The sequence below is a fragment of the Pyxicephalus adspersus genome, chromosome 9 (assembly GCF_032062135.1).
Source record: "Pyxicephalus adspersus chromosome 9, UCB_Pads_2.0, whole genome shotgun sequence".
In the NCBI taxonomy this organism is placed as follows: Eukaryota; Metazoa; Chordata; class Amphibia; order Anura; family Pyxicephalidae; genus Pyxicephalus; species Pyxicephalus adspersus.
Genome location: NC_092866.1, coordinates 41,315,364 through 41,343,008, shown reverse-complemented (window position 1 = coordinate 41,343,008; position 27,645 = coordinate 41,315,364). Strand labels below are relative to the sequence as shown.

General features: G+C 36.4%; 1 protein-coding gene across 1 annotated transcript in view; it reads left to right on the top strand.

Annotated features, from left to right (window-relative positions):
- Positions 1 to 14,124: 14,124 nt before the first annotated feature.
- TSPAN4 (tetraspanin 4) overlaps positions 14,125 to 27,645 on the top strand; it is a gene marked incomplete in the record, with an annotated part of 150,403 nt that continues 136,882 nt past the window's right edge. The window contains 1 exon segment of the mRNA XM_072421689.1: positions 14,125 to 14,933. Within this exon segment, the coding sequence (XP_072277790.1) occupies positions 14,595 to 14,933 (339 nt within the window).

Genomic DNA, 27,645 nt, shown 5'->3' with positions numbered 1-27,645 from the left:
AATGTACTACTAATAGAAATCTAGTCAATGAAATAATATCTGCTAGTGCAGGCATTTGCAAATGCTTGAATAGACATTTATAGGTACCTGCAGGTGTTTTAATTCCCTGCAAAATTGTTAAATAAAAACTGCAAGGAGCTTCTCTAATAATCAAACCAGATGACTTAATTGGCCCGGTACCTTCATGGATAGGAAATGAGGCAGTGACTAAGTGTGCCCCTCCTCCTATTTTATTTTGAATGACCAGTCTGGGTTGGCCTACAATATACTGACACTGACCCAATAAAACTAAGTTGCTGTGTTGAACTAACTAACATTTTACCCCTAAAATGTAATCCCTCATAGAATTACTCTAATCAGCCAATTTGAAGAAACCTCAAGATATAAAATATTTTGATCCATCTGCTTTTCTTTATTGTTACCACACACAGACCTCCTTGTGTATGGCTTCCTATTCTAATGAGCCCATGATAAACTTGAATATCTGTGAATATAAGTGTCTTAGCACCTCTACTCAATCAGTGGACCTGATTTATATAAAACTCTCCTAGAATGTAGAGGATACACTTTATTCGGGAAAGCTGGGTGATCCAGCAAACCTGGAATTAATTTCTCTCAATCATTTGCTATTTGTTAGCAAATCTTATCAGTCCTGGAGCAGATCCATTCCAGGTTTGCTGTGTCACCCAGCTTTACTGAGAAACGTATATCCTCTCTGGTCTTGGAGAGTTTTAATAAATCGGGCCCAATATCTTGCCTTTGCTTCACAGACTGAACAAATATTGTACCACTTAATTATTAATAATATTATTATTACACAGTGTTTATTTAGCGCCAACATAATTCTCAGAGCTGTACAAAGTTCATAGTCATGTCACTATCTGTTCCTCAAAGGGGCTTACAATCTCCCTACTGATGTCCCTACCTTGGCCATATGTCTTTAATACAGCTTAAGGTCAATTTGGGGGAAGCCAATTAACCTAACTGCATGTTTTTGGAAAGTGGGAGGAAACCAGAGTACCCTGAGTAAACCCACGCAAACATGGGAAAACTTGCATCCTGCCTTAGATTTAAACCTGGGACCCAGCCCCGCAAAGACAAGAGTGCTAACCTCTGAGCCACCGTGCTGGCAGGCTTAATGAAAACCCACACTTTTTAAGCAGTAGGCACTCTTTTAAAGATGACAAATTTTATGGGGAAAATGTATGCATTGTGCGCAATGTGTGTATTGCTGCTCATCTGAGAATATTAAAGAACTGGAAACATGGCTCCACACCATTGGTATAAACCACCTATACCCTCTTCACTGTAACCTGGACTACACTAAATTCCCCAAAAGGGTCATGTCAAAATGGTTACAACATTTACCTATCATCAACACCACTCAACTACTTCATATCCTGAAAAGTCCTTCTCATTGCACAGCATAGGGTAATGTTCTTTTGTTTTTAGGACTGTGTGATAGACACAGCAGTTTAAAATGTGATGCATCAGTAGCAGACCTTTATCATAACATTTGGACTGTTGGCACCAAGTTGTATCATATACCCACAATCACCTTTTAAAGAGGACATATAACCACAATTTTTACTTTATATAGGGTAGATAACCGTTCTATATAAAGTAAAATGTGTTTTGTTTGTTTTTTCTTCATTAAATGCTCTTAAAAAAAAAAAGGCAAAGCCCCTTCCCTTCTGTCTTTACTGCCGTGGCAGTAAAGACTGATTTGAAACTTATAGCCTTCTTAGAACCTGCTTCACGAATCCCAGCAGATCCCAGTGTGAGATCGGGTGACTTAGGCTAAAGGAGAATTAAAAAAAATGCCGGCGCCTGGAGCTTCCCCCACCCCTTGACAACGCCAGAAACCAGGACAACACAGGACCGTATGGAAAACAGTTCCAGGAGGATCAATGAATCTCCACAAGTAAAAGAGTTTTTTATTTTCATTTTTTTTATTTTCACTTTAGTTCCACTTTAAATTTTCCCACACTCTCTTTGGCAATCTCAGGTTTGACAAATCAGCATGGGCAACAATAATCAAAAGGGGCAAAACATATATAGGCAAGAGACAATCTTCCAGACCTAGATTTCATCCCCAACCTCACTTTTAACCAGTTCTTATTCAAACTACAATGTGTTCAGAATTGAGCAGGCTTAATCCTCATTTCAAAATGACAATCACACACAGCATTTTGCTTTTCAACATGGGAATATTTTAATGATACCCTGAATACACACACAAAACAACAATTATTCAATTGTTCTAGATTATTATTAATATTGAATTGTTCTAGATAAGCAACATGGTATTTAGAGAGACTCCGTAAAAACCCTCTTTCTAGATTTGAATAGAGTGGAAATTAATTCAAATTTCTTTCAGAATTTTCTGCTATCCAGGGCTCCATTCCACAGGCTAACCTTTACTTTCTATGAAAACTGAGCACATTTTACCAGAAAGGACATGAGGAAAAAAAATTGACAGAGACATAGACAGAAATCAGTAAAATAAATTATTTTTGTTTGTGTTTCTTGTTGTTTCAATAATTTCCCACCTGATATACCATGGTCTGTTTTTATAGGAAGTGAGGAGAAAACTTTCAAAGAAACCATGAAAAATAGCAGAGGAGTTCTAATCTACCCCCACTTCATGCTCTTGTATTCTATGATACGATCAGGCAAAGCCTTATTTAAAACAAATCAAGACTATGCTTGGGCTAAAATTTGGGTCTCCACACCCAAAAGTTCTTGGAAAAATTTTAGCCTTTGAAATTGCTTACAAGATTGTTTTTTTATGTGGTACCTTACTGCAGCTCACATATAGAAATACTGTATTTACTTTGTTATTTTTCCTTTTAAGGGTGTCACACAGAGAAATCATGTTGCATACTTGTTTGACTTGAGTATGATACCTCTAGAATCACATTTAAAATCAGATTTTTGCACTGCCTTCTTAGCAAAGATCCAATTAAGGCACTACTTTATAGACCTACACCTGGTATTTATTGTACACAGAACAAACTTATCTCTTTCATCTTGACTGCCACAAAACAAATAATAGCCAGCTCCTGGAAATCTCCAACTCGCAGCAGTTAAAAATCATAGTAGCGGAACCATGGTTAATAAAAAATTAAGAGCTATTGCCCAAGACACTGCTTTCATAAATAAAATACTGAAAATGAACATTGGTGGATTGCTGAGGACGTCTTGCTTCTTTATCCTAAATTCTTAACACCTTCCCCAAATGCTTCAGGGGACAGAACTAACACATTTTCTCATAAGTTTTGTAAATGGCTGTTCATACATTGACTTTGCACTGGAATATATTAAATGACATATTCTATTCCTTAACATCCTCATCAATACCATCCCCATAAAGCTCCCCTAAAGAAAAAAAAAGGGAAAAAAAACCCCAGATAAACTTGTAACTCAAATTATTACCAGCCATATACAATGCAAAAGTTTAGTCCACTTGAGGGAAAAACTTCCTTGCTCTGGATTTCTCTTCAACCTTTATCTGTATGACAGATAATTTTGTCTCTTTAGGTCATCTTCCTCTGATAACTCACTGAAGCCAGGACATTATCTGCATGGAGTTTGCAGGTTCTCCCCATGTCTGTGTGGGTTTCCTCCCACATCCCAAAAACATGCAGTGAGGTTTATTGGCTTCTCCCTAAAAAAAATTAACCTTAGACTACATTAATGACATATGACTGTGGTAGAGACATTAGATTGTGAGCTTTGAGCGACAGTGACATGGTTATGGACTTTGTGCAGCGCTGCGTAATATGATATAAATACTGTGTAATAATAATAAAAAATGCTGCTAAACGAAAACTATACATGTGTGGAGCCCTCATAAAAATAAATCCACATAAACAGAAAATTATGTCTAAAATTACAAACTCCCTGTATAATCCAAAGCTACATATATATGGTAGATAATTGTTGCCTGAGATGACCATCATGAATGTTTTTTAGTGATGCCACTGTCATATCCTTTAAATGAGGATGCAGCGGGGTGCCTCCCTCTTGTCTTTCCCCTCCCTTTTCATATAACTGAACAGTGCTGTATGTACATGTCTTGTTCATTCTACTGTCCCTAGAAACTATTACAAAACATAATTTCCAATGAAAGAAATTTAGCATGTGTATTTAACATGAGTCTACAATGATTATGTCAGTGATTATGATGTCTTTTGTGCATCTGTCACTCACCTTATGTCATTATATGCCAGGTGCCATCATTCTTGATTATTTAAACCCTAAGGAAAACTCCTAAATATACATTCTATTTTAAGATTGGTTGGCAACGCTAAGAGATAAAATGGCAAAAAATCTTTTCCCGGATGCAGGGAAGGCCCAGGTTGCACTTAACACAGATAAAATGATGCAAAGCTGTGGTTAGCAATGATCCATAAGAAAATACTCCTGTGGGCCATTGGCCTCCCTTGACTGGAGGTGTCAGGATATCAGCTTCAATTATAATTGGACAAATTACTGGATTAGTGCTGTTTTCACATACATATGTATTTTCTATGTAATTTGCCTTAGCAGTATCTCTACTGAGGCCCCTTTTCCACCCCTGCCTTACAACACCCATGTAAACTGACATTCTCGCCTTGATCAGACCAACAGGTACACTTCAACTTCCCTCCCTGACTCAAATGCCTTGTTGTACCTTATGTTTATGCTGTGTACCACATTATTATGGTATACAGTGTTGTAGATATGCATGTTAGTATGTTACATTATTACATGTTTGTACATAAATACATTAGTCTTATTTGCTTAGAAAAACATTTTTGCATTTTCTGCTATACTTTTATGTAGAGCACTTCAGTTAGATGAGATAACATTTAAGTGGATTATTTTGCTCATTATTAATACATGAATTGGATTCTTTATTATTGCACATAAAGTATGGATTTGTAGTAGAGCCAGGCTGTCCTAAAATCACCCAAGGGTCAGATTCTATTTTCTTGTTATCTGGAATAATCGAAACAAATATTGTTTTAATTAGAAGAAGCATTTTGATATTTACAACATCTGTTTTAAATTATACTGGACATAGCATGGAATGTCATTTTATTGTTTATTAGAATTAGAATGAGACCACCAAACACTAATATTTTAAACATTCATGACTTTTATAGTTGCCCCTCTGTTATATATTGGTTGTCACAAAAAGCCACTACCATCTCCCACCAATACCTTAAATACCAGTTTTGGCTGCATTGCACACTTATCCCACCCAGAATTGTTAAAGAAGAATCCCGCAGTAGAGACCTGAGCATTGAAAGACACAACCATTGCTCTGACCTTGGGTAGATTATAAAGCATTACCTCAGGAACCACGCTCTTTACATATATGCTGCTCTTTCAGTCTAAATATCAAAGAGCTACTGTAGAAATATGTAAAAAGCATTTAAATGTTACAAAAGTCAACTTCCTTGATTTCATTAAAAGTTTTTCTCTTCTTTCAACTCTTGGACTGATCATATGATTATTGCAAGCAGACCTTCTCCCTAGCATTCTGAAAGGAGGAAGTGACTAATACATTTGCCAACATCCACAGGACTCGAACAGGTGCAAGCCTGCAGTCAGGTTTGCCAAAAGTCATTTTAAGGTGAAGAACTTACCTCAAGAGGATGGCTTTTCCCAGCAAGTAGATATTCAGTTTAAAGAAGAACGAGAAGCAGAACATAAAGTTCAGCAATAAATAAATAATAGGCAGATTGTTCTAACTGTATAGTGTACACTGTTTGGCAGAAAACATAATCCACATAAAATTTGTATCCATCTTTAAAGAAAAATTGCAACATTCACTAAAAAAGTAATCACTAGTTGTGGTATTTACATCTGTGTGCCTCTACAATCCAGTGTTAGATGATAGATGCTGAAGGTCAAGGCAGTCAGCTAGTTTGCTGCTCTCCCTTGAGGTTAAAAGTATAGTTAGGGTCAATCTAATGAACAATGCCAAGAAGTCCTCTAAACTATGGTAAAGGGCTCTGAATAGAGCATGCTGGACTAACAGAGCAAACAGAAGCGCCAATAGAGATACACAACACACACAGTGCTTAAATGAAAGCAATATTCTAATAGCAGTGCATATAGATCACCAAATATGGGCCAGACGGTGTTGTGTGACAACCACAGGACTGCAAGTGAATAATTTACTGTAATATTATGGTCTGCTAAACAAGCAACTTGGCATGATGACTTGGCATTACTGAATCCAAAAGGCATTCTTGTCAATACCTGAACTGCAGAGAAGGAATGTTAAGAATATATTGTAGGCAACAGATGGGCAGTCATGACAATACACAGGTATAAATAGGCAATTGTGGCAGTGTGTTTATGTACATATATATATATATATATATATGTGTGTGTGTGTGTACATTGCCAGTAGGATTGCTCATGTACTCACAGCCTTGGGAAAGAGCAGCCACAGTAGGTATCACATACTCCTTGGCTTTTCATATGACTTTTTTATTAATAGACTTTATAATGACTGCACCTCTGCTTTCTATAGTGAGAACACATTGCATACCTACCATAATCTGAAATTGTAATCTTTGTCATATATCCTAATAAGCAAAAAGTGTGGTATTGATTTTTTGGGATAAATTCATAGCTTCTTATATACATACCTGTTCCAGCTTGGTAGTGGAAATAGTGAAGCCAAGCAACCAACCTTTTCTAAAGGGATCAGCAATGGCAGCCTTTATATTTATTTAAGCATAGGTTACCTTTAACAACTCACAGCTGTTACTGTTTGAACAGGTTAAGGGTTATTGAAGTGTATGAACAAAAGGGAGCTGATCAAACTAAGAAACACATGTGACATATTAGAATATCCTGCACACAAATATTATAGCAGTTTGAAAAAAATACCAAAAAAAAAAATAAGACCGTTAATAGAAGAAAAGTAAAGATAGACGAAGGAGGGAAGTGAATACTATTTTTTATATGGTGCCACAAATCACAAGAGACTATTTAATTTATGGAGTAAGATAGGTAAATATAAATAGAGAAACCCTATACATCTGCAGTCAGGAAATGAGACGCATTATTCATTATGAGAACATAGATTTACATATTCTAAACATTACATAAACTCTCACCAATGTCTTTCTGAATATTTCTGCAAAACCATTCATTGGGGATGCTATTTTCTTCCATATTCATGTTGTCATTTCTCTGACAAACCAATGAGCCTGACTGGGAGGGATTGACTGTTCCCAAAGAGATGGTATGCATGATCGAGTTGCATTGATTAGATGAATCAGGAGAGAATTTTTGTATTTGGAAGAGATACTGATGTATTAGATGGTGAAAAAAGTCAGATATTCTGTAAGTATCACGTTTATGAGCTTTGGGGATATCAATTTAAAACTTCCTCTGAAAGGAAAAGAGTGTTTGTTATGAAAATAATTTTGTCACTCTTAAAAAGATGGAACCATTAGGGGGCGCAATGGCTTGCTTAATGGTGGTGTGAGCCCTATAAAGGGCTTTGTTGCAGAATCTAAGCAACAGCCTGGTTGTTTCCAGAGCCTCTAGAGGTAAGGATGTTTCACTGAAAACTGCTGTTACTTGGGCACACTAGAGTGGGTAGAACAAATGTGTGTTACTGAATCGATGCACAAGAGAATAGTCAAAGACGTCTGGGGTCAGAGCAGGCAACATACAGTCGTGGTCAATAAAAATGCCAAGGGTCAAGTACCAGAAATCTAGAAAATAGACCCCTGTTATATGGTGGTTATTGAAGACACAGAGAAACACAGGAGGCACATGTTGAAATGCTCAGCAGAGCTAGGGGATGCAGTAGTAGTCTGGAGACACGTTGCTTGAACAAGGAGCGCTGTGTCTAAACCAGCTACATAGCCAAGGGCTATTGGGCTATCTCTTGACTGGCCGATGGGAGGGGCGATGCTGAATAAACTTGGAAGAGCAGGTGCACCCGGGGTCCGAACTGCCCGCATGTGCAGGAGAGAGGCGCCAGCGTGTGCCTTCCTTGGACCACATGAGTGTGAGTATGCCATTTGATATCCTTTCCTAATGGACATACATATCTTACCCCCCCCCCAAAAAAAAAAAAGAAAAGCCTACAAGTGGAGGGGAGGGGGGGCAAGAATACAACAAAATTAGGATATATTCTGTCTCCCAAAGTAAAGCATAAATTAAAGCTTATCACTCCAAAATTTAGAGAACACAAAATAATGAAATGTCATTAAGAAATCAACATGTAGAACCTCTGCCAATACAACTAGGCAGACCAGAATGATAAACCAAAAACAAATTAAGAGGAAAGTAAAAAGTAGACCGAAAGGGTGGTGGTGTCTGTCTGTATGTGAGAAGTGATCTAAAAGTGAGTGTGAAAGAAGAAATTGCAGATCGAACAGTCGATGAGGTTGAGGCATTATGGGTGTAGTTGAATGTGGGGTTAAATAACACACAAATAATTATTGGAGTCCGCTATAGGCCCCCAAGTGATAAGGAAGAAATAGAAAATCAACTACTAGCACAGATAGAAAAAGCAGGAAAAAGTGGAAATGTTTTAATCATGGGAGATTTCAACTACCCTGACATTGACTGGAGTAATGGCACTACAGGAACAGCAAAATGGAGGACATTTGTGAATCTAATACAAGAATATTTTATGGGACAGTTAATAGATGCCCCAACTAGAAATTATACTCTGCTGGACCTAGTTCTTTCTAACAATGCAGAGCTTATAACAAATGTGCATATAAAAGAGAATCTTGGTAGCAGTGACCATAATATGATTTGATTTATCGTAAGCTGTAAACCGGAAGCAAAAACAGGAAAGAAAAAAACATTTAAATTTAAGAGAGCACATTTTCCATTATTAAGGGAGTCTCTCTGTGACTTGGACTGGGAGACAATATTGTCCTCAAAGAACACAGAACAGAAATAGGAATGTTTCAAGTCTGTTTTACAAAAGCACACTGAAAAATATATTCCAATGGGTAATAAGTTTAAGAGGCTAAATGTAAAACCTATGTGGCTCACAGCTAATGTTAAGAAAGCCATAAGGAAAAAGAAAGGGACATTCCAAAAATATAAACATGAAGGATCACCTTCATCATTTGAAACCTATAAAGAATATAACAAAAGATGTAAAAAGGAGATAAAATGTGCAAAACTTCAAAATGAAAGACAGTATGCAAAGGAAAGTTAGGCAAACCCCCAAACAATTTTCAAATATATTAATAGCAAAAAGATCAGATCTGAGCATGTAGGCTCCTTAAAGGATGTCGCTAGGTTGGTAACTGGGGATAAGGACAAGGCAGATTTACTAAATACTTTTTTAGCTCTGTGTACACAAAGGAAAATGGCAGAGCTCAAGTCTAAATTCATAATAGCAATGTCACTGCCTTAAATACGTCACAATGACTCAGAATTGATATGATTGAGAAACAGCTGGGAAAAATTAAGGTTCACAAAGCACCAAAACCTGATGGATTACATCCACGTGTCCTCAAAGAGCTGAGCTCGGTTATTTCAGAGCCATTATTTCTAATTTTTAGAGACTCTTTAGTCACTGGAAAGGTACCAATGGATTGGCGAAAGGCCAATGTGGTTCCTATCTTCAAAAACGCAGCAAAGTCATTACCAGGTAACTACAGACCCAATAGTTTAACGCCCATAGTTGGAAAGGTCTTATCTAAAGCTAGTAAAGTACTTTCTTGTTTTAAAATAGGAATAGACTGCAGAGATGGAGACCACATCTGGAGTATGCAGTCCAGTTTTGGGCACCAGTTCACAAAAAGGAAATCATGGAATTGGAGAGAGTGCAGATAAGGGAAGCTAAACTAATAAATGAATGGAGGAGCTCGGCTATGAGGAGAGATTAGCTGAACTGAATCTATTCTCTCTTGAGTAAGGGAGGATATGATCACCCTGTATAAATATATAAACGGTCCATATAGAGAACTCTCTTCCCCATTATTCACTTTGAGATCATTACAAAGAAAAAGAGAGCACTCTTTGCATCTGGAGGAAAAGAAGTTTAAACTCCAGATAAGGAAGGGATTCTTCACTGTAAGGTCTGTGAAAATGTTGAATCGGCTCCCTCAGGAAGTAGTTTCAGCAACTAATATAGATTGCTTTAAGAAAAAGCTGGATGATTTTCTAGAAGCACAGAATATACCGGGGTAAGGCTTTAATAATAATAAAAATACCAGTGAATGTTGATCCAGGGAACATCCAATTTCCTCATGGAATCAGGAAGGAATTTTTTCTCCTGTTGAAGCAAATTGAACCACGGTTTTGCCTTCCTCTGGACCAACTATGTCTTATGGGGTTTTATATTTGGGATATTTTTTTTTCCCTAGTGGTTGATGGACTTATGTCTTTTTTAAACCTAACCTACTATGTCAAAAAGGAGAACAAAGAGTAGAAAAGAATGATAGATGGGGGAGAGATCTTTTTTATGTTTTCATACAGTTTTTTTCTCACATATACAGTGAAAATAAAAAAATATGTTAAGTTGAAAGGTGAAATTCCTCTTTAGCTTTCTTGCAGGCGCCTGAATGTTTCAGGCCAAAAGTGACTGGTATTTAGGACTGTTTATAATTCTCTCCACCTAGAGCCCTAGTTCCAGCTGCAGAAATGCAACTCCAAAGCATGATACTGCCATCATACTGCACTGTGGGTAAGGTATTCTTTTTGTGATGCAGAGTGTTGTTTTTGAACCAATTGTGCCTTTTGGAGTAGTGTCCAAAAATCTGGAATGGATTTAAATGGATTAAAAATTTTTTTCTATTGTGTGGATAATGTTTTAAATCCTGTATCCATTCCAGGTTTGCTAGATCACCCAGGTTCTCCCATGACCGTCTATCTTCTCCAGTCATGGAAAGCTTTTATTATTCAGGCCCAATGTGTGGATAGTTTGCAGACAATTTACGCTAAATGTTCCTTTTTTATTACATTCCAGCAGATAATCAATTTGAAGGCACCAGTATTGCAGCTTTATGTGGAATCATTGTAGTAATGGTAGGTAATTAAGGATATATGTTGCTACGAACATAAACCAGTCGCATCACTTAAACATACAAATATCTTCTTGAGGAATTGTAATTGTCAGAGATAAAAAATCTAAGGGACTTTGGACTTTTACCTTTGTACATTTTATTGTAATAACCATGGCTGATTATTGCAATTATCGTATTTTAATCAGAAATACTTAAAGAGTATAATTAAAAAATGGTAAATGTGTTCATTATATTTAGCATCTGTTTATCAGCTCCACAGATTGTCGCTTCATTAACTAATACTTATTTATATAACTGTCAAGTTAATCTGAATTCATAGTCTGTATTTTTATTAATAATTGTTTTTTTCTGGGTGTTGTTGATCGGTGCATTTTAAATGTGTAATTTTTTTTTTTATAAAAGCCACATGCAGCAACTTTTATGAATATTTGTTTGATGTTAGAAAAAAAGTGTCAGAGGAATCTCTGTATTGTGTGATATATTCTGGGAAACTCAAACAAGCTTCTTCTTTATATATATATTGTTTTCTTATTTTTACGTTAAGTGCAGTTTCAACACTTTAACCTTCTGGGCTAGGATCAGTCCTAGCTCCCAGAGTTAATGCAGCATCAGCTGCCTCCTGTGCGCTATACCTATCAATAGAAACAGTTGTCTGTACCACCTAAAGACTGACTGAGGAAATAATGCAATAGATCCCTCCTGCTTATCTTCAGCATGATGTTTGAGAGGGTTACATAGATCTTTCGTAATGATCTTTAGTAACAATCAGTTAGCTGCCTATTATTGATACTAAATTAGTACATTTAAACTCATTCAGTGGTCACTGCCTATGTACCTAAGGACCGTAATTGTAAAACTGCTATTTATTTTCCATAGCTGGCTGCCCTGCTAAGTTCCTATAGCTTCTTCACTCTTTATTTTCTGAGTAGCCCTAAACCTGTGTCTGTAAAAAGTGGTCTTATGTATTACCTTTTTAGAAATCCTGTCACGAGGAATATACAATACTTGTATTTTTATAGCTGGCCTCAAATTGCTTGCTTTTTGTCTGTAATATCGATCATCAGACTTTAAGGCCCAGTTCAGACTTGCAGAGTTGTACTGCAGCTTCAACTGCACTCCCAAATGGTTGTACCATTTTTTTTTACGTTTGCAGTTTGCTGCAGCACAAATCCTAGAAGCAACATGTTGTTTCTGACCATGTGATTGCTATTCTGTAGACTTGTTCCTAAGTTAGTGATTCTAAAGTATTAACCAGAGAACCAACATGATAAACAAACCTAATTTTCAAAAGGTTGTTAACAATAATATATTTCTCTCCTGGCATGTTTCATTTAAAACACCATCCATTGAAACTTTGCACTGTACAAACATTGAAATACAAAAGATTGTACAGCACAGAATCATGTGTGGAGAAGCTTCAGTCGAACCCAGCCCCATCTAAAAAAATATGATTTACCATTGTTATCTTGGGAGAATTTCCAATTCATTAAATAAGATTTACTGACTCCCAAACTTGCTTCCTCCAATGATACAATGTCTGTGACCTCACTTGTCCAAGCTGACATTTGGGTAGTCTTCCTCCAAATTCAGTATCTTAATTGGCAGGCCCGGGATGGCATAGCTTCTGTACATGCACATGAGAGGTAATCTGTACCTACACTAAAGGCACATTATACATTCCAGAACAGTTAGCAAGCAGGCAAGTGAGTGTCAGAAAATACATAGAATTTCCTTTCTGCAATATAAAATCATCCTGTTAGCATTTTTTTAGGTTCAGTAGAGATGGAGCACTGTATAGCTGTCCATGGTGCTGAACTTGTATGCTTTTTCATAGATTCCAATGTCATATGAATTTTTTACACCTTTACATTTAATCTTTGTTTCTGTACATTTCTTACTTTTTTGTTTTTTCTTGATATGATTTCTATCACAATATTAATCATAATAATTAATGAATTGGTTCTGTAAAAGAGAAATAACATGCCCTTCATGATAAATGTATTGTTATTTACAAAAGGTTTACTACGTAACAGTTTATATATGTATGAATATCAGAGGTCATTTACCGTGTTTCTGAAGGTTTAGGTTATATTCCAAGAGAATTTACATTATCAGGCATTAAAGGAGATAAGAGGTTGCATGAATTCATTATTGCCTGTCAACTCCAATATCAAAAGTTTGGAATTGCTTCTTTGGTTTTATCATGACTGAAGTGCAGTATATGCGATCAGGTCAGAACCATTTTTTTTACTCCTTACAGTATAAATTCAGCAAGAATGCCAAGCATTAGGATTGTGAAGGTTTGCTGATATCTTCATAATTGGTTTGTCTGAGTCAGGCAAATTGGTCTGATCTTTATGCACATGGCCACCCTAATATTTTTTCCCCTTTGTCTATATTCGTGTGGTTTTCTATAAAGATGACAGATGAAAAGAGATGATGTGTTGTCCTCAGCTAATGATCACACAACATTTTACATTTAAAAACTACTCCGTAAAACACTTCCAAATGCATTTTTCTATACATTTATAATCTGTCATGCTGAGTGTGTTTAAATGTGTTTTTGTTGGCTGTTCTAATGTTAGCATTTCATCTCCTTGTCATAAATGTTTAAATATTAATATTGTGATAAGTATTTTATTTACAATGCAATGTTACGGATCTTTTTGGACACATAATGAATCCAACTCATATATACAGTATAAAGCTCTTCCCAAGACAATCACAATTGAAGCAGACAGTTTGCAATTTTTCACAGTGCGAGTTCTATCTCTGCTCTGTGCTTTCTATTGATTTGTTAACCAGTTAAGTGCTGAAGAATCACTGAGTTCCTTCACCTCTTGCTGGAAACTGTGATGATTGACCAAGATAATTTTGTGATTGGTTGGGAAGGGGGAAGCATCCTTGAGAACCTGAGAGTGCTGAGCATGCATAAATAAGGATGTAGGAGAAATCTCTTTCTCCCTCTCTCTTTCTCTCTCTCTCTCCTCCTCTCTTCTCTCTCCTGAGTGGACCAGAAAGAAACTGCTTCTATGCATGCAAAAAGGGGAGAGACAGAGAAATGTCAAAAGGGAGGGGGGGATACAAGGGAAAGAGTGAAGCATTATCAGCGACAGATGAGAGTGGTGTTGCTGAAGCTCACTGTATATGTGCGTGCGGGCAACAGAGGATCAGATAGGAGTGAACACCAGAGAGGAGCACATTAGTCCTGCCTGCTGCAGCAGGGAAGAGGGGGCCATGCCACCAGCACCTTTCATGCACCTTACAGGACAGCTGGCCAGCTCACAAACATGCGGTGGAAGCCAGAGGGGATGTTCTTAACTCACTGGTGTAGGGATTTTCTCTGTTTGGGTCAGCTACTAGCATGGCCTCTTTTGCTGAAGACTGGTGGGTAGAATTCTAACTGTCTGAAAAAGTACTACTGTTCTGCACCTTCTTATTTGTGACAATGGGAAAAATGTGTCATTGGATGGATTGATACTGCCAATTAAATTTAGGGGTAAACCCTTTTTACCTGTCAGTTTTTATACCTCCCCTCCCCTGCCCCCCTTAACCTGTGAAACCACCTGCGCCATGAGACGGTCGAGCACGGATGAATCTACGTACCATCGCAGTCCTTCCCTGGACAGCAAAGACTACTCTCTTCCCCAAGGTGGTGCCTTTCGGCGCTACAGCAGCCTCTACGGAGGGCAGTTTGGGGCATCGGCAGGTGGTTCTTTTTTTGGGTTCCACACTAACCCAGGTCCCAAAGCTACAAAATCCAAGTACACTTCCCCAAAGGGCAACAAGTACGTGGTTTTTTACCTGGATCTCTCCTTCATTTTCCTCCTAGAGCTGAAGAGGTGCAGGATGGCACAAAACTGCCTGCAGTGTATGAAATATCTAATGTTCGTCTTTAACCTCCTTTTTTGGGTAAGTTCCTGGGGACTGAAAGGGGTGGGGGGCTATTTGTGTGTTTTCCTAATTATGAAAGCAAAACTGTGAATATTCTGTGACAAAAATGTGATTGTACCTCTTGGAAAACAAAAATGAAGAAAAAAAGCTCAACAATACTTTTTAGGGAGCCCAGAAAAAATGATAATATTCCATAAAAATATGGCCAAAGGATTATGATGGTTTGTAAACTGACTTGTTAATTAAGGGAAATGCCAGTCTCAAATCACAATCCGTTTAGCCTCCACTTTTATTTTGTTTTAGTCATGAAAAAGCCGAAAAAAGACTCAAAGTTGTTTTTTTTTATGAAAAAGCCCTTTTATCAGGGTCAACAAACTAATTAAAAAAAAAAACAACTGCAATGTTGGAATCCCAAAATACAACCTGATTCCCGGGGAAATAAAAAAAATTGGTGGTCCAACCTTTACTGACACATGTAAGCTATGTCATATGGTATGGTATATATGGTCATATATGTACAATAGTGTGCTATGTGCTGGAAAGCAAGGCTGGTATTGCAGCAATATGGTATAGAATTGTTTTATTCAGATTTGAATCCAGCTAAATGGTTTGCAAAATCTCTACAATATTTGTTGAGACAATTATGAACTTGAGCATTCCATTTGTGCACAAAAACTTTCATCTACAGTTCACTAATTATTGAAATGACCTAAATTTTGACATCTTCAAAAAGCAAGTGGTAATGGCAGTATTCAGGAGGAATTTCAAAAAAGGAGATAGATAGATAGATAGATAGATAGATAGATAGATAGATAGATAGATAGATAGATAGATGGATGGATGGATAGATAAATAGACTGTGTGTGTATGTGTGCTAGCAAGCCAGTGTGTCCCCAGCGATTAAAAAGTCCCCTATAGGCAGCGCATTTTAAGAACTCTGTCAGAGTGAGCCATGCTTTGCTTCCCACTGGTTCTGTGAAAGATGTATTCATGTAATAACATCCCTGCAGGTTTTTCAGACTGGTTCTGCCACATACTCATGCTTTATATTTCTGCGTTGGTCTGTCAAACCTGCCCCAAGAAAAACCTCATGTTTATAATAACAGAGCCTCTTTCTATCCATCCCTGTTCAGTAGCTCTGTGTTTTGCTATATTTAGGTGTAAATGATTCTGCTGCCATTTGATCTCAGAGCTGTATGTGTTCAAATACAAAGTATTGTCTTCTTTAGGATGCAATACATGTAGAGTTTTGAATGGCGGTTGTGTAATTAAGGCTGTGTTTTTATTACTGGATTAACAGAACAGCATTTTGAACATAATGATGTAGAAGTCACCTTTAGATAATCATTTAGCATTCTGCCACAACTAACTATCCTGCAAGTTGAGATGGTGTTGAGCTTGGTGCTAAGTAATGAATGTAATATTCTGTGAGTAATTACAGACACAAATAAACCTTTATTCTAATGGAACAATGCACACATTTCATTACCAATGTGCAGCCAATACACAAATACCTTTCTTGGCTACTTTAAACTTGTAGTAACTAAAATCTGATTGGTAGCTTTAGCTTCTCACACACCAATACTTTGCATGAGGCTATGAAAAAGCTACTATTTTAGCAGACTTAATAACTTGCCTTGACATTTCTTTGGAACAGTGCAATGTGACTCTAATGTTGTGAATGCATAGTATGTGGAGGCAACGCTACATGCTCCTGAAAAATGCTTTTCTGCTTGTGTTCTCCTACCATTATGTTTGCTTAATTATTCTGAATTGTATCAATATGTTTCTACTTTCTGCTTAAGCAAAGGACTGATGCTCATTAGAGCCAGAGCACAGGTTGTTATGTGACTAAAGGGCCAGTAGACCCCAGAGGATATTTCTGTCTTAGTTGGAAAGCTCCTGGAATTTGGTTCTGCACTCTTACAGCAGCCATTTAAGAGTTCTCACTGCTTTAAGTTGCTAATATATTTTGTATTCTCAAGAATGATAACAGACAACATGATTAGGAACAATGAAAACTCCATGAAGGGTAAAAAGACGGACAAAAAATGTGGCAGGTACATTTTGCCCCTGCATGTTTGAAAGAAAATGTGTAGCCCTGAGTTGGCTACATGGTTCCAAATACTACTACTGGCACACAACATATTGATTTGAGCATTTTCTACTGTAAAATATGCACATATATTACATGTTTATGTTGCCTCTTCAAGTCATAATTAGTCCCATCTTCAATCTTCAAAGTGTCCTAAAGGGTCAGTGAAACCCAAACTGGTATTTCACCTTTGGCAGATGCTGTGGAATTTTACCCATTTACAGTTTTAGTATATATCTCTGTGCCTGAGTTCTAAGATCTTGACACCATCTGTTGCATAAGGCTATTTTTATGAGGTTTTTCCTGCTTGGTTTGAAAAGTATCCCATTTATTGGGAAAAAACAACAGGAGATCCTGGAATACCCAAACATGGACAAGAACACCTAAATTAAAACTGTTCAACTGAGACCTTGCTGTTGGGATATCCAATACATGTAAGAGGCAAGGGGCTGACTCAGGTTATTAGGCTGCACCTTGGTTATCACTTTTGGGTGGACTGAGGCTTTAGGTCCATTCCAGACGCTAGTGAAAAGCTTTCTCAAGGTATATGAACATGTAGACATTTACATTATAACTGATGCAGATAGCTGTATCATTAACTGCTGGTATTGTGGTTCATGCTAGCATTTCCTTTTTAACCTTGCTTCACATAGATCATTTTGAGTTTTTTATTAGCTTTAAACTGAACAACTTGTTCTATGTGGAACTGTTTTTGTGTGCCTAAAAATACTCTTCTCCCTATTTATTTTTTTACCACTGCATTATGCCAGGTCTGCACCTCCAAGGAGCTGCCATCTAGAAGTTCAGTATTTTTTTAGTGCTAGTCTTTTATTTTAGTCGCCACTTTAGTCTGGTATGATCTCCTTGTTATTGGGTTATTTTGACAGCTGGTTAAGTGTGGAATGAGAATAGATAGAATGTACAGTTAAAGAACAATAAAAGTCTAAAATAGATGAACAGGATAACATAATAATACAGTATTAATATCTATTGGGCAACCAATTAGCACCATTACTCTTTTTCCTTGCAAACTTGGAAATAGCACACACTCTATGCTTCTGTTGCATTGTTTTTAATGTTTCCAACCTTTCTAGAACTGTCACAGTTTTTCTGGTGTACACAAGCTATAGGGGAATTTTAAGCAAGCAAGTCTTCATTATTATATTCCAACTTATAATTTTAAGATAATGTATGCATTTTAAAAATTTTAGGTACAAATGTGATTTACTTATATGTGCACCATGTGTCTGTGTAAATAAGAAACGTGTTATGAGCTATGTTCACAACATTTTTAGAGCTTTAAGTTTCTTCTTATTAAAATGTTACTTAACCAGCCGAGCAACATTTATTTCAGGTGTCATCATTACAAGTGGGGTCAAACAACCAAAAGTGCAACACTATCGGGGAAATAAAAAGGCATGATACATCCATGTTATATTTGGTCTGTATCTCCTCCATTGCTAGAGGGGACATGTAGCAAAGGAGTTATGAATAGGTCAGATATGTTTCACATACTATTGCATTGTATATATGTCAGTGAATATGTTGCTACCGAAAAAGTGTTAGTAACATTCTAATGGTATCTGCTACCCATCTTAACAGCTTTGGTAATATAATAGTGAGGTGCAAAAAGCAACCCCATGTTAATGTCAAGCACTGTGCTAGCTGTTGCATCATTCAGTAAAATACCTCTGCAATGACATATGGCATTAGCCACTCAGAAGTTGGAGGTGACTAATTGACCGTCATGTTGGTAATTAATAGAAAATTGTGGTAAAGCTTCTTCAGTCTAAATAACAAAGTACTAATTATGAAATGGTATTTGACAAATTAAATGGTAAGTTGTGGCTATCCATCGGTTTTACAAGTAATAGTACCAGGGAACACAGGAGTTTTCCCCCATTTCAATGACAGTATTCCAAGGAAGATTGAAATTCTGCTCCCTTATTTATAATATATAATAATAAAATCTAATAATTTATATATTTTTATTAAAGTATGTACACTGTATGTCTTTCACTACAATCCTTTCTAGTAGTATGAGGGAAACAAACAGATATAGTCACATTTCATGTAACGCTCACTCAGCCTACGTAGAGCCTACGGATACAGAACTTTGTAATAAACTTCTGAATATGAGCTTGTAAGTAAACAAAAAAAAAAAAGAAAGAAAAAGAAACAGTGTGCAAAAAATGATCTCTTTTTAGAAATGAAACGAGCAAACTTTGTTAACAAAATAAAAGTAGAATTTTAAAAGTTCTTTATCAACCTCACAGAAGAAAGAATGCGTTATACTATTGGATTAATGTTGTAGGTCATTAATGTTGTAGTACATTAATGTTGTAGGTGTATGCCAATATTGTAAAACTATTTCCTATCTAATTTAACCACACAGAAGTAATATCCCAATCTTTTAAAGAATTGCAAGTTACAATGCAGAGGTCCAATCATCTCTCTCATATATAATATATTCATGGCACTAACATTGACATCAAATGATAAAGCAGCTTTGTGTTCTCTGACAAAATTATCTTGCGAGATATCTTGAGTAGGAGCAATGTGTGTGCTGCAAATTGCTATCTTGTGTATTGTAGCATACCCTATTATTGATGTTAATTAACTTCCCGCTCTTTTCCGATTCAGGGTGAGATTAAATGTCCCAGACATTAACATTATTCAGTTGAATTGTATTTGGTCCTTTTTCTAGATGAGTAATTTAATTTGATACAATTAAACTGGTTTGCTGAACAGAACCTGATTTTATTTACATAAGGTTGTGTGCTATTTATGGTTCAGTTCCGATGTAATATGTCAGCTACACACAGTGGCTTGCTCTAAGTATAATTTTAAAAGGAGGGCCATCAGATATTTTCTGAGTAATTTTGTTGTTAAATCATTATGTAGTACTAATGCAAAATTTATTTTAATAGATTTTGACACGCTTGTTATGTTAAATGTCTCATAATAATATCTTGCATATGGACTTGTAGCCACTAGAGGTCACATTGTCTGTATTACGGATCAGTTGTCAGCCTTGCTTAACAACTGCTGCAAGAAATTACAATGTGCTCTTGGAGACTTAATGTTCATAATACAAATGTGTTGCCCTAGCAACAATTGTTTTGTTCAGTGATGCTTCTACAGATTTTAGAGGACCTCCTTTTAAATTATTCATACTTGTTTAATGTTTACAGGCTACATTATGGTCATGTGCTAGTACAACAGGAGAATAACATTTATGTGAAATGGACATATGCAGGCCACAAGGCAAATAACTGGATTTTTCAGAAGGATATTTCATTGTCATATAATACTTTTAAGGGGGGCAGCATGATTGGGCCAATGGCTAGAACTCTTGCCTTTGCAGCTTTAGGTACAAGTTTCGAATCTCGGCCAGGTGCCTATCTACAATGAGTTTGCATGTTCTCCCTGTGTTTGTGTGGATTTCCTCCTTCATTCCAAAAAACATTCAGTTAGGTTAATTGTCTTCCCTTCAAAAATTGACCTTAGACTATGTTAATGACTCATAGGACCATTCGATTGTGAGCCCCTTTGGGGGGCAGTTAGTGATATGACTATGGGCTTTGTAAAGAGCAACCAATTAACCTATCTGCATGTTTTTGGGATTTTTATGGTCTGTGTTTTTTGGTACCAGGGTCACACATGTAGCAGTTGCAATATATGTTTTATTGTAAATGATGTAATAATAAATGTTGTTCTTTTGAGCAAGTGCATTTAATGGTTGTAAAAAAGGTGTAGTATACTCAAGGACTTAGTACACATTTTTTGATTCCCAGACCTGGGTATTATCTATAGAATTTATGTTTTTATGATGTGTGAGGAAAGCAGAGTGCCCAGAGGGAACACATTCACACATGTGGAGAACATACAAACTCCTTTCATTTAGTGTCCTGATTGGGATTCAAGCCTGGGACCTAGCGCTGCAAACATAAAAATGCTATCCACTGAGCCAACCATGCGTCTAATGCCTGTAAATATGCGATAAAATGTAATAGATATAGACAAACACAGTATAGTACAAAATCGCTTGAAAGTAGACCATGCTCTCAGTACAAAGAAGTATCCAGTCTGTGTACTAATGAGATGTCTGTGCATCACACACACACGCTGCTAATCTCCTTATAAAAGGCATTTCAAATGTGGAATGTGCAGTGACCCAAAGCAGCCACCTTTCTGTTAGCTAACTTCAAACGTGATGGGTGATGTGTGTGGATTACTAAACTTTGCATGTTGCGCTTTGCTTTATTGTAAACACTTCTATATATTATATTATTATATTTTAGTTATGTAGTATCTAAGGTATATTTATTTACTGTTTTGATATATAATATATATTGGTCTGGAGCCCCCTCATCACACTGTTCAGAGCACCATACCAATTTTAGGAAAATGGTGCAACGTAATCAGAACTGCTTAGCGCTGTAATTCTGCAGGTGGGAACAGGAGAGAGGCTACAGATTGCCAAGTCTAAGGGAATCAGAACATTCATACAATATTTGCAGGTAAACCTGATGGTGTGCCAAGCCTCAAACTATCATATTTCAAGAACTTTATTTCATGTTAATTCAAATTACAATACAAAAACTCAGAACATGTATATTTTAAAACCTAAATCATATTCATCTTATGTATACGAAAATATACAAGATCAACTCAGGAACTACTCCTGATTGTTGTGCATACAAAGTTGTTTGAGTTACCACAACCATACAAAAAGTCTCTTTCCTGATGTCTTCCTCCTAGTTTAGCCTCATCAGGGGATGTCAAGGCTTATTGGACCCAAAAGTTATATATGCATTTGTCCTGAAATAATAGGGAGGTGAAAAAAGGTAACCTGTGCTGGTTGCATTGCTACTTTTCTTCTATTTTGATAGATAGTCCCCTTGGTTTCAATGGTATGCAATAGGACCAAGGAATGATATCGGGATCCAGGCGGAGGAAATTATGCCAGGGTATTCTTGTCTCAATTTACTCCTTAGGGATTTGTTTAGGTTAAAATACCTGAAAGCTTTCAAGGAAGTTATATTGGAGGTATTGTCCTTTGTTATCGCATGATGGTTGTTATGTGTCATAAATAGTTTTCCCCGTATTTTTTTAAAAAAATTTACCAGCACAATTCAACCTTTTTTACTTACCTATTGTTTCTGAACAACAGCATACATATCTTTTGGGTCCAATGAGCCTTGACATTCCCCGATGAAGCCAAACTAGGCGAAATGCGTCCGGCGAGAGACATATTGTATGATTCTGGTATCTCAAAAACTTTGTATGCACAACAATCATGAGTAGTTCCTGAGTTGACCTTGTATGTTTTTGTATACACAAGATGAATATGATAGGTTTTAAAATATACATATTTTGAGTTTTTGTATATTAATTTTAATTAACATGAAGTAAAATACTGGTTTTTATTATCACAAACTTTGTGCCTAAAAAAGCCTCCTTTCTTCCTTTCCTTTTCTACTCTCTGATTTTCACCTTGAAACAGGACAGAGGCTTCTTTCTTATTATACAACACAAGCTGGAGCTGATTTCTGACCACTATGGCAAAAATTAAGCTGTTGTCTGTTACATTAATCAGATTTAGAATTGCCCAACCGTAATCCTTGTTTGGACAAACAGTTCTGTTTGCCAATTTTTTTTCTTCATGTTTTTAGAAACTATTTTTTTCCAATTTGACTCGAATTTGCACATTCCTTCCTTCTGTGCAGTGCTTGTGTTCCTTCCAATCCTTCTTTCCATAAATAACAGTACCATTATTACCGTTACAGACAAAGAACAGTTTAGATCCTGTCAGCTTATCTGACAAGGTAGTGAAAAGTAGAAATAACCTGTAGCTGAATAAAGTCTGAATTTATGAATTCTGATTGGTTTCTAGAGTTACTGCAGTTTGCAATTAATTCAGTTTTGTGCTGCTGTAAAGATGAGAGTTTTAATAGAGAAAATCTTCCAGCTGCAACAATTAAAAGGCTACATTACATTTTTCTATACCTAAAGCCAGTACTTTGAGGTGCAAACTGATCCTAAACAGAGTTTCTATGTTTGGTGTTTTAAAATTGAAATAAAAAGCCCCAAACAGAGGAGTTTTGCCCAGTTACCCAGACTTACTAATTGGGGTCATTTTCAGACCATGGGAAAGTTTGAAACATACAGGATTTTTGTTGGAGAAGATGTGCTGCCTTTAAAATCATTTCCATTTCTTTTTTTAAGCCTAATGTTTGGATGGTTTGGTCTTCATTAAAAGGAAACTAACATGTTTGAGTTTTTACATGGCCCCTCACATGGTTACAATCTGTTACTCAGTGTTGACTCAAACGAAGGGGACACCAATCAGTAGACATTATCACACTCCTGAAAAGTATAATCCAACACTTAATAACTTAATTTTATGAATTCTAGCAGCCTTGACTTTTGTGAAGGTAAATCAAAATGAATGAGACAATACCAGCTTTTCTTGCTGAAAGTGGGCAGGTAAAGCTAGGAAATCTCTAAAAGTCCAAGCAGCTGCCCAATCACATTCACAACATGAACCACAAATAATGACACATTTTTACACCATAGGTTTTTGTTATTTTTTAACACAAAAATACTTCCTGTTTACACACATTTCTTTTTGTAATTATCCTTTTTTTATTTATTTATGAGTGTATATATTTTTCAGAAATATACCTGTATCAACATTTGTGAATCCCAAAACACACATTTAATATACTGCAGTTTACATGTTCTTGAGTGTGGTAGCCGCATTTGAGATAGAAACTGTAGGTTTGTTCTTAAGTTGAATTTGTATGTAAGTCAGAACAGGTACATTATTTTAATAAATGCAATTAGGACAGATGTTTGTCTCAGCATATTATTAGGCAGTGTGGTGGCAGTTACTGTTTACAATTCTCAATCTAAGTTATTCAAAAGCAAAGCAAAAAATAAAAAAACTTTATGGAAACTAGACATTAAACTTCTGGAGCAAGCTGTGCTTTGATATGCAAAAAGAAACAACTGCCGAGTTTGTCTTTGTCATTTGAGAGTTACAAGAGGTTGCAGGACAACAAAAAACTGCCCCCTGCCCCCATTGAGCCTCTGTCCTGCACATGAGCCAGCAGGGAAGCCCCATTCATATCAAGGAGTTGTCTGTATGTCGGATGTCCCTAACTCTGGGACTACCTGTATTCCAGTAGCACACTTTTTGTCCTTTGATGCTCACACATCATACTATACCTTTCAAAGGTGCAGCATTGTTACAAAGGAACTTCAACAAAGGAAGTTTGTTGTGTACTACAGAAAACATTTCCCTGAGATAAGCGAAGAGGAGAATACTTCAAAAGATGACACTTGTTTCAGAGCAACTGTGTAACTTAAGAATTCTCACTAGGTTTCTGCTAATTTCCTTTTGCTTCTCTGAACAGGAAAGGAAGACACATTTCCCCAGTGGTACACAGACAGCAAAAAAAATAACCTGACAGCGGTTTTAAACTTTCCATACTATAACCAAAAAAATAGTTTGGACTTTAAATACAAACCTAGATGGAGCTATTCAAGCATCTGATGAAACAAAAGAAAGGCAGAATAATTGCTGCTTGCTGACCAGTGTCCTGTGTGAATAACCCTATTCCCATCAGTTGTTTTGCTGGATTAGTTTATAAACCTATGTGGTGGGCAGGGTGTGGGAAAAAAAAGAATAATAAATAATAGAGTGTAAGAATACCGTTTGTAAACATTGTGGCTTCCAAATGTATCTAAACTGCCCTAGGTACAGGAATCTCTGTTATTACTTGCAATAAGGAACATTTTGCTATACAAAGACTATTGCACACTATGATACTTGTTAAACGAATAGACCTTTCTTTAAAAATAACTTGTGTACCTTATTGTTTAAAGAGCCTTTCCGTCGAAAGATAATATTGCAGTTATAAGCAGAGAGTCTAACCAGCACTGAGTCTTATTAGAGTGACTGAGAGACATTTAAAATGTGCCGGTCATTTAGCTCTCCGGCATCTGAAATAACAATTTTACGTAGACTAACTCTATAGTTTTCTGCTAAGTTTTTTTTTAGATCTTGCTATAAAGCAGTTTATTTTGATATATCGGCCATTACAAACTAATAATGCTAGCAATGCCACCTAAAATGACCTCAAGTGGGAGTAAAGTGGTAAAATGTCTCTCTCCAATAACATAACACTTGCACAGTTTTTCAGGTCTGTTATGCTATTACAGCATTGACATGTTTACCAGTATATGGTATAAAATGTTCCATATTGATTAGGGATCACTGAATGTTAGAGTAAAAGGAACAATAATATTAGAAAAGGTCCATTACAGTGTACATGTTGATCGTACTGTCTGAAAACATTTCATGGTGAGAGAAAGAAAGTCCTAAAGATTGACAAACTTAATAATTTATATCAAGGTGCTATGCCTTAGCACCCAGTGATCAAAAATATGTATAGTTTCTGTGCTCAAAACATCATATAATGCAGCCATTAGTAAGATTCCTTCTGAAATCACTAATTCACTTCAAAAGGTGAAACACAGAACATAAATGAAAGGTAGTTCCAGATGAAAACAGTCATGGAAATGTCCTAATGCACTAGTGTGAGCTGCAAATTCACTAAAGAATTATGGGATTCCAAAACTTCTACAATAGAAGAAAACTTTAATAATTAAACTTAAAAATATTAAAGTCAAAATGAAGGCAGTCAAGCGCTGTGCTGAGCCATACATAATAAAACTTTCGTGGCCCCAGTGCCACGAAACCCAGTGGACATTTTTTGTGTACCCCAGTGGACATTTTTTGTGTAATGTTTTTGCACTTTTTTTCCGAGCATAGGGTTTTTGTTTAGTGGATCACGTTTCACGGGATTCGATAAATTTGCTGAAGACTCCACAGAGCTGGAGGACTCCCAGTAAATGCTGTGGAAAATATCATCATCATAACGCTTGACTGCCTTTGGTGTTTGTGACTTTAATATTTTATATTTTTTTCTAAAGTTTTAATATGTTATTGCACTAGGTGGTGGTCTCTCTCTGTGTTTTTTTATATCATAGCACACAGTGAGAATGGTCCCCAAGCAGTGATTGAAATATTTTAATTGACACATCCCACCTGTTAGGATAAAACTTTTGTTAGCTGCCATTTTGAACATACATTCACCAGAGCTATCCTTTGTATTCGTCTCTCCATATGCATTTTAATCACTATATGTGAATCAATGACTTAGAGCAAGCATGTGTGTATCAGGCATCAGGTTAAGGACATGGAATGTGCATTTTTAAAAATAGTCAGCAAGGTTGAGCACCTGTCTAGGCAGAAATTCTTTACAATGGCCAGTTTACAAGAAAAAAAATCAGAATGATCATTTTGTATTTCTCATAACTGTGACACAGAAGTGCTATTAATCTACAAAAAGTTTTTAGCATTTGGTCTTATTGATAAAATCTATCTCATACCTGTCCTGTGTAGATTTGAGCACACAAACAATACTACTGTATGGCTCACTGAACAGAGAAACTGATTAACTTACATCAAATATCAGATAATTGCAGAATGGAGTTTAGAACATTGCACATGGATATATTTATTTCTTCTGCTGCATAGTCCATTCCCATCACTGCTGTATGCATCCAAAATGCACAGAATACCCAAATTTTATCATTAAGTGCTCTTTATGTTGGAGACATATGTTGGCAAACAGGAAGCGGGTATGACATAAACATTGAGGCGTGAAGCTTTGCTGCCTTTATGAATTTCTGTAAATTTTTCACTTTTGACTGTACCTAACATTTTTTCGTACACTACAAAAAAACTTCTTCTATGCATAATTTTAAGAGAAGTATTAGTACAAGTTTTACATCAGTTAGATTCAATGTACCGTTGGCAATATTTTCTGGTTCCCAATTCCCTATAAGCTTCAGTCGAGGCAGTTTGCTTTAGGTCCATTTAGGTTTAAGACCATTTTAGGTGTTCCATTTTTTTCTAATTATTGTTACATATGTACAGTCAGACAAAATAGACACCTCACTGGAATATAATTGTTCAAAAAAAAATCTGTTAAAGCCAGTATTCACTGACAAGTGCTGAAACACTTATTGGCCCTAACTCCTTCAACAGGGTGCATTGAATTAGGTGTTAAGATGCAATTAAATCACTGCAAAGTGTGGCTGGCACCTCAGACAACATAGGTTAGGCAACTGTCAATTCTGACTGAATCAGTGACATTGCTAGACTTTAAAGAGATTAGCCCCAAAACCTCAATTAGCATGGCTGTTAATCTTCTCTGGGACATTAACAAAGAGCCCTGTGTAAGGAGATTTCAATAATCTTATTTGTAGTGATAAGATACTTTGTACTCCATAGGCAGACAAGTATAGCACAGTGGTGATTAGACCAAGTCAGGGATCTGTGTGACCTGGACAGTAATGTGTTTATCACCCAATACCAATGTCTATTTTAATTATTTGAATTTAAACCTAACCCCAATCCTTTATATATAAGTACAGCCATATGATTACAGATTCAGTGCCAGCATGATAACCATTGTTTTTTTTTTCTTTTTGATAAGCAAAGCCAAACCTTACCATAAGGCTAACTTTAAATGCTTTAAATGTAACAGTTGTCTC